This window comes from Lactuca saligna, chromosome 3 (assembly GCF_052625555.1).
Source record: "Lactuca saligna cultivar CGN05327 chromosome 3, ASM5262555v1, whole genome shotgun sequence".
In the NCBI taxonomy this organism is placed as follows: Eukaryota; Viridiplantae; Streptophyta; class Magnoliopsida; order Asterales; family Asteraceae; genus Lactuca; species Lactuca saligna.
In genome coordinates, this window is record NC_136419.1 from 170,548,852 (window position 1) to 170,557,390 (window position 8,539).

The 8,539-nt window shown below is 33.5% G+C and overlaps 1 protein-coding gene across 2 annotated transcripts; it reads left to right on the forward strand.

Moving 5' to 3' along the window:
- The first annotated feature begins 2,197 nt into the window (after positions 1–2,197).
- Positions 2,198–7,767, forward strand: ABCI13 (non-intrinsic ABC protein 11). Of its 2 annotated transcripts, none has more exons than XM_078986119.1 (10): positions 2,198–2,673; positions 2,959–3,078; positions 3,210–3,305; positions 3,667–3,744; positions 3,841–3,902; positions 4,008–4,083; positions 4,459–4,566; positions 5,731–5,906; positions 6,717–6,801; positions 7,397–7,767. In XM_078986119.1, the coding sequence occupies exons 1-10, from the start codon at positions 2,485–2,487 to the stop codon at positions 7,433–7,435; spliced, it is 1,029 nt and encodes a 342-aa protein (XP_078842245.1). In that variant the 5' UTR covers positions 2,198–2,484; the 3' UTR covers positions 7,436–7,767. The 2 variants fall into 2 exon arrangements, with proteins under 2 accessions (XP_078842245.1, XP_078842246.1); XM_078986120.1 differs by having other exon boundaries at positions 2,962–3,078.
- Positions 7,768–8,539: the final 772 nt, after the last annotated feature.

The following is an 8,539-nucleotide window of genomic DNA, read 5'->3' on the forward strand; positions in this document are numbered from 1 at the left end:
CACACCATTTTCATGATCAAGGGATGATTAATCACACCATTGTCATGATTGCCTTACCTCTAACTGATTTCATGAAGGACATACTGAGTTAGTCCATCACTTTCACCTATACCTATATATGAAGACTGATAAAGATTGTCCACCCCTAACTGACTCCGCGAAATATATCCTTAGTTAGTCCATCCTTTTAACCTATTCTACTCTACCGAATGGGGTATCTATGGAAAATATTCACATAAACAGGCAAAGCTAACATAATATATGGGTTAGTGTAACTCACCTGATCATTTACTTGAACGACTAACTGCTGAAGTATAGAGTAGGCATACCAAGCACGTATTAACCTATAATACTATTTCTGATTAATAACTATGGAATCTAGTAACTAATAACTAGATCCTTAATTAATCCCATAACAATGAAAATGGAATACCCTATATTCAGTTATACTGAATTGAAAGTATAACTTACTCAATTAATGAATGACTCAAAAAATGATGAGCGTAGCCTTGATGATTAGCCCTTTTCTTGTAGGTTCCTTTCAATGCTTCATTGCTTCGTTACTGAAACTAGAGAACAAGAAATCGAATCATGAGGGACTGAGATATCGAGGGATAGAGAAAGATAATCGACAAAGAAAGGGATGAGAAATAATGAGTTTTAGGCTGCTATTTATAGCCACTAAAACTGGTTGGCATGCCATGGTTAAGAAACATTTTGAATCTATGCCACATATCATTCATCTATTGTCATGTGTACTTGAGTGAAACACGTCTACGCACCATGTAGGAAAGGGACACGCTCCATGTGGCAATTTTTTTGATCTTATCTTTGTTTGGCTGTAACTTCCTCGTATGGATTCCTTCTGTGACATTCTTTATATCCACAGAATTGTCTCGAAATAAACTATAACTTTCCTTTATATTGTTTTGGCTAAAAATTAATACATTTTTGCTTTGAGTTTTATAAATAAGCGTTTATAGTCTATTACCTTTAAAAGTGAAAAACAGGCGTTACAACTCTCCCCTATTTATAATGATTTCATCCTCAAAATTGCCTCTAACCCAAACTAGGTTTCTAGGATACATTTCTTAATAGATGTATGGTTGATATTAGTCTTTTAAGATGTTATTAGAATTCCTTGTGTATTGCAATGGTGCTCATTATTATATTAAATAGGACCTGCGAGACTTCTAAAGAAAGCAACATGCGTAGGTTATCATCATCTGGACCCCATCCACCTTGGACAATAAAGCCAAACCTTGAATTGTTCCCTTCTTGCGTGGTCATTACATAACTATCCATACCAATGGATACCGATTATAACCCTACTCAACATTATCATATTCGTATTAAACTTTCCACAAGTTCCCTAGAAGCTTTTTGTCTCTTCTTAATCTACGTATGTATCATATGCTTCTGGCAGTACGAGCCCGTATTACATTCCACACATATCGGTACTTATTCCAAGAATTATGTCCACTACTAAGCATCTTATTATTTGCATATGTGTCTATACTAGCACATTTTATTAATTTTCCTAGATTATTTGTCTATAATTATCCCCCACTCGTACTCATGCCGGAAGAAATTTATGATAATATTGACAAGTCACCTTGTGAATGCACAGTCGTACATAACTGAGAACTAAATAGACAGTCGAATAACTGATTGTACCATAAAACAATATATCAAACACGAACCATAAATAGACAGTCGAATAATTGAAACATTGTGCGACTTATCATGGATCATATCAATCAATGATTATTTCTTTTAAGCCATACTATTTGAGAGTTAAGACGATGTCCCATATAGAGATAGTTATGAAACGATTTCTCAACTCCTTAGATGATCACTAGGTCTTTGACTAAGATGCTTATATCGATTTGAGAATCTTATACTTTACTCGGTTGATTTTTATTTCAATCTTAGAATGCCCTCGACATCTCAAGGTTTCATATCTTTACTTGAGTTGACAAAATTTATTTGTTGGAATTAGTATCAACTAATTCCAACAAAATTTTCACTTTTCATTGTATTCTTAACCACACTGAAGTGACCCTATAGGTTTTTACCAAATTACAAACCACACTTACGTTTTTTGTATCAGTTTTAGATTTTTTCGGATAGATTTGGTTTTCGCTAACCCTAAAAATCAATCATCCGGATATATTTGACTTGAATCTGAAGAAACGAATTCTTATGGCACATTCTAAACGAGGAAAGCTGTTTAGGCTCAAATTGTAGCATTTAGGCACCATTACCTAACCTTCTTGGGTTCTTCGCATCACCCTCCCCAAGCCTTCAACGCCCAAGTTCACCGCCCCCACAAACAATCTCAACTTTCATCATATACCTATTTATCTTTAAATTGTTTCTTTGATTTGTAGTCACACCTACCAATTTCTCATGACTTCGTCTGTGTCACCCTCCAATTCTGTCGATTCAATTTGATTTGATTAGTCAAAATTCTTCCAAAGTATGAGTTCGTTAGTGGGTTCATCAGTTTTCCCTCTAAATTTCCGGAATGTATCTTATCTCTCGACTGGGCATCGTACATCTCGCAAAAAAGTTGATGCTTCCTCGATCTACGCAAGAAAATTCGTCTGTTGTAGTATGGCTCCGCAGAATTTGATGCCTGCCGATGAATTTCGTCCCTCCAAATTCAACGTATGAATTGCCTATCCTTTATATGTTCCTATTCCATTCCATCGGAAAACTTCAATAGTTTCTTCTCTCTGTATTTGTGAATTCCAGTTCTGTCGTATCTTCAATTTCATGATTGATAAAGCTTTATGTGCAAATTCATTGGTGAAGTTTACTTGTTAACATAATTGTCATCAATATCCCACTAACATGGCTCAAAAGAAGCATACAATAAGAGAGAAGAATACCAGTAAACTGATAGTATTCAATTGATACAGAATCTGGAGTTAAATGTTTGTTTACTTGTAGCAGGATTCGTCTTTGAATTTGTTTACAGAAGATTTGGATGAGACAGATGTACTTATCGAATGTAAAGATGTTTACAAGTCATTTGGGGAGAAACACATATTAAGTGGTGTAAATTTTAAGGTAAAGGCTTCAATTTCTCCTTGAGTAGATTATTAGTTCTATTTGTATGTAGTAATGGTCTTTTTACATTTCTAGAATTGATTACTTTATGCTATACAACTTGTTAAAAACCATAAGTGGGATTCATGCAGATTAAGTATGGGGAAGCAGTTGGAATCATTGGGCCTTCTGGCACGGGGAAATCTACTATTTTAAAGATCATTGCAGGGCTCCTTACACCCGATAAGGTCTTTAAATTTTCTATTTAGAATAATAGTTTACATGGTGCATTATTAAGTCTGTGTTTTTTACAAGGGACATGACTAGACAGCTTTCTAGGGCTATTTTGGATGATCAGTATGAGAAGGGCATTCTCGTCTTTTGCACATATGAAACATCAAGAGCAAGTCTCTGTAAAGATTGACATCAGTCCTAGTCATAGTCCGATGTATGCCACACACAGTACAACCATTCAGTCATGTCATGTTATGTCATGTCATGCCAAACACAGTACACAATACACCTGTTTTGTCATGTCATATCATATCATGTCATGTCATGTCATATCATGTCATGTGTAACATTATGTCTGTAATTACATATGAGCAGGGGGAAGTTTACATTCGGGGAAGAAGAAGACATGGATTAATAAGTGATGATGACATGTCTGGCCTTCGAATTGGGCTGGTGTGTTTTCCAACACTTAAAGTTTCAATTTTTTTTCTGGGAATTTTTATTTTTTAATAACATAAATGTTTTTCTTTGATTTCTTTCAATAAACAGGTATTTCAAAGTGCAGCACTTTTTGATTCTTTAACAGTTCGGGAAAACGTTGGTTTCCTTTTGTAAGTTTGTGTGTTATCATCAACTCCTTTGTACATTTTTCTCATTGTTAATTCTAATCTTTAGCCTCAACTCTTGACATTTTTTGGTTTCTTTGAGTTTCATAGGTATGAACATTCAAGAATGCCTAGAGATAAGATTCAAGAACTTGTTGCAGAAACCTTGGCTGCAGTTGGGTTAAAGGTGAGTTAGGGTTAATTTCATAGAAAAACAACATTATTTCACAAATGTTTAATCTCCATATCATCAGAACTCGAAAGTCAAAGGGCTATTATTATGGTTTAATATCTGAAATTGAAAGGTTTATTGAATGATTGAATATTAGAAACAGAAGATTACAATTGATTCTTGACATTTGAGAGGTCAAGATCTTTCCCAAAGTGATTACTCATAGAATAAACTAAAAAATAACAACTCACTTAAACCAACCTAAATAAGAGAATGACCAAACTACCCCTAATTAAAGTGTATGATAGTTTTGTATGTTGTATGACACCATTGCACATGAAAAATTTCATGAGGTGATTTCTTCTAAAGTTTGGATGACTTTTTTGGCAGGATGTTGAGGACAGGATGCCATCTGAGTTGTCTGGAGGGATGAAAAAAAGAGTGGCTTTAGCAAGGTCTATAATAAATGATACAACAAATAACACAATTGAACCTGAGGTATGTATGCTAGTGCTTTGAGTATTTCGCCATTTGTTTTTTTTTTTTTTCTTTCCCATTTAGTGTTGTCTAGATACAAGATGTTCAAAAAGATATTTGAGAGAATAATGACACACTTGGGAAATTGAAGGGGGGAGTTTGGAAAATGTTATGACTTAATGGGGGAGGCTTAATTTCCTTGACTTTCTCTATTAAGTTGTTTCTGTATTAAGTTAATAGGTATCCTTTTACCTTTCCTTGAGTAAATTACTGAAATCGTCCCTATGGTTTGGTCAAAATTGCACGTTTGGTCCCTAACTTTTTTTTGCACTCGGATCGTCCCAGTGGTTTGATTTTGTTGCGTTTTTCGTCCCTATGGTTTGGTCAAAATTGCACGTTTAGCCCCTAACTTTATGTATGTAAAGGACGAAAAACGCAACAAAATCAAACCACTGGGACAATCCGAGTGCAAAAAAAAAAAGTTAGGGACCAAACGTGCAATTTTGACCCAACCATAGGGATGATTTTAGTAATTTACTCTTAGTTGTTTAATATTCTTGATATATGACTTGGGCCTACAAGGTCAAATGATGGAGTCATGGAAATTGCTTCTTCGAAAAAAAAATTTAAAAATAGAAAGGAAATGTTGTATGCATATATTTAAATTAATATGCCTTTTGTCTATGAAAATTGGAACATCTGATTTAGCATGTAGTTTGGGAAAATTACTTGACTATTTATAAAATATTTTAGGAAATGGAAGGAAAAAACAAATAAATGAGGGTAAATTTGTAATTAATGGAGAAAGCCTCATTCTCTTTACCTTTTCTATTAAGCCTTTCTTTCTGCATCAAGTGAAGAAGTCACATTACCTTTTTAAGGGCCTGTTTCTTTTTTCCCATTATGTCTGCTTGGAGCAACTGCTATATGAAAACGTCTGTTTCTGACATTCTCTACTGAATGAACTATCTGAATAAGTGTAAATGACCATTTTATCCTTCATAGTATCTGACAAGAGTATGTACAAAAACTGTAAGAAAGTTATGTCCCCATTAAGTGTACATGACCATTTTACCCTTCCTACGTGACAAGAATATATATACAAAGCAAAAACTGTAAGTAAGAAAGTTTTGAGAAAGTTCCGTCCCCATGTAAGTGTAAATGACGATTTTACCCTTCCTACAGGTGCTCTTGTATGACGAACCAACCGCGGGACTTGATCCGATCGCATCTACCGTGGTTGAAGATTTGATCCGGTCCGTTCATTGCAAAGGTAACGATGCACTTGGGAAACCTGGGAAGATCGCGTCTTATGTTGTTGTAACTCACCAACACAGTACCATTAGAAGAGCCGTTGACAGGTTTGTATCTTTCTAGAACTATTTTTATTTCTTAATGATGAGGATCAGGAGGGTATTTACGTCTTTTCCACCTGCTCTACCTTTTTGGGTGCAACAAAAGGGTCATTTTTGTCTCATTGGCATCGCTAACATGACATTTGAGTCCAATGCACCCCAAACACAGTACAAGGCTGTCTCTCATGTTTTGTCCGTGTCCCACCTTTTTGATTGGACAAAACAATGCAAAGTTTTTTTTTTTTTTTTTTTTTTTGTGTGTGTGTCATTGACATCACTAATGTCTAAATCAAATGCAGTATAACTGTACAAGACTGTCTGTCATATTTTGTCCCTGTCCCACCTTTTTGGTGAATAAAAAGTACAAATTTTTGTCTCATTAACATCATTCCCTAAATGCAGTACAAGGCTGTCTGTCATAAAAGTACGTTCTTTTTGTCTCATTGACATTACTCTCACTCCGTTGAATGTACTAAAATGCAGTACATGGTTGTCTCATGTGTCGTCCCACCTTTTTAGGTGGTACAAAAAAAAAGATTTTTTTTTTTTTTAATTTGTTTAATTTAATTTGATTTATTTTTTTTCTTATTTACATCATTCTGATTCTCAGTCTGGAGAAGGTTGTCTGTCCTGTCATGTTGTGTCCCTGTCCCTGTCCCTGTTCCTATCTTTTTGGGCGGGACAGGTTTTTCTTGTACTATTATAAAGCGAAAATGAAAATGTCAGATGTTAAATGACATAAAGGAATAACATAATATGTAATGTTTGTTGCTATTTTCTTTGTTTTTCTTGAATGCTATTGTGTTGTTTTTTCAGGTTGGTTTTTCTTCATGAGGGAAAGGTTGTATGGGAAGGAATGACTCATGAATTCACTTCATCTACTAATCCAATTGTTCAGCAGGTAATTTTTTTTTCAGCTGTAATTGGATTTAGTTAAGAAGCAAGTCATGGAGCAAAAAGTGCAATTACTCTTTTTAAAGTAATAGAAAATGAGAACATTGGATATAAAGATTTATCATAATGTACAAAAGGAAAACATTGGATATAAAGATTTGGGCCAAAATACAGAAAAAAAACATATCTTTTCACAATTTGATCAACTTTCGAATTTAAACACTTCACTATTTTCTGTCAAAGATTATAATATCATACTTCATCTGAAGGTTTAAAAAAATAACTATTTTTCATGGTTATCCAGTTTTGAATAACACTAAAAGAACCAGAAAAACGTAATCTGCTTTCACCATTTTATAGATTTAGTTACTTCAATATATATTTTTTCTGGTTTTTTCCCTGATTTCAAAACATGGAACTTGGTAACCTGGGAATTGTTTTTAATCTGTATTTGGATTACTCTTTTATCATCTCAAATGACTAGCAATAAAATGGGAAAAAAGTGTAGTTACACTTTGATTTCATTGAATTCATCATATTTTAATTCTTAAAAATATTAATTCTAATTGCTAACCATTTGTGGTGTGAATTGTGGTTGTCAGTTTGCCTCAGGGAGTTTGGATGGGCCTATTAGGTACTAAACCATAATGCAAAGATTATATTAAAGAAAACTTTAAAGAAAGTCAACGGATCCCGTAAAAAGTCAAAATTTGAACAAAGTAGATACCAATTTGAGGTGATCCCAATTCGAGCTTTTTGCACAAGTGTTTGGTTGGAAGTAGGAATTGCATTCTTTTTGCTAGCGGCTTCTAAAGTAAATGCTCATATTGATGTTAGATTTTAGTTAACACTTGTTAAAAATGTATTCTTGGTTTATATGTTTAAATGAATAATGAAAGTTAAAGGTACTAGAAAAGTATAAAATGGACATGAACCATGCAAAAAAAGTTTGATTGAAAACGGTTCAAAGAAACCTTGGTCCGGTTTACTATAGATTTTTACTTGTAGTTTATCCAAATATTAAGAGTTATAAATTAAATTGAAATTTTTATAGAATCAAACAACTTCAAGAATTATAAATATTGTAAAGAAAATATGCCACTTCTATTGATCGTAACACCCTCTCTTCGATACATTTAAAAAATGAAATAGTTTTGAAAACATATTTTTGAAATAGTCATATTTTTTAAAATTTGGTTCCATCAGAAAAACAATTTCTTTCTGAAAATGGTAGTCTAATTTGGGGGTTATAGTGTCATGTCAAGTATAACAATAATAAGTCAAGCTTCATACGTAGAAAATCTTTTCAACGTTAAAGATAATTCATACTTTCAAATAAATTAGAAGCAATGACTTTTATTGAAAATATTGTTCATAACCTTTTACTTCATACATAAGGTATTTCAGTTTATACTATTAACCTTACTTCAAAATATAAGCCATGCAAACATTGTATAGGCATTTTAGCCATTCTAGATCAATCATTTGATATAGAGGGGAGCATTTGGATTAGATCGAATAGAATTGGGCCGGACTAATTCTTAGATTGGACCGGTTTCAGAAACTTAAAAATATAAGTCATGCGAACATTCCTGTCCAGTTTCGGGTTTTCTAGTTCTTGCACCCTTTGGGTCGGTCCAACTTTAGGTGTATACGGTACAACTCGTTATAAAGAATATCTTTTTGCATTTGATACTTTAATATGCTTTTGCGTTTGATATAACTCATTAAAACATATACGTTTT

Bases quoted from the DNA above. Each gene is read 5' to 3' on its own strand.
- ABCI13 (XM_078986119.1), top strand. From the start codon at position 2,485: ATGAGTTCGTTAGTGGGTTCATCAGTTTTCCCTCTAAATTTCCGGAAT. The intron at 3,079-3,209 runs GTAAAGGCTTCA...GGATTCATGCAG, and splicing joins TAAGTGGTGTAAATTTTAAG to ATTAAGTATGGGGAAGCAGT. The intron at 4,084-4,458 runs GTGAGTTAGGGT...CTTTTTTGGCAG, and splicing joins TGGCTGCAGTTGGGTTAAAG to GATGTTGAGGACAGGATGCC.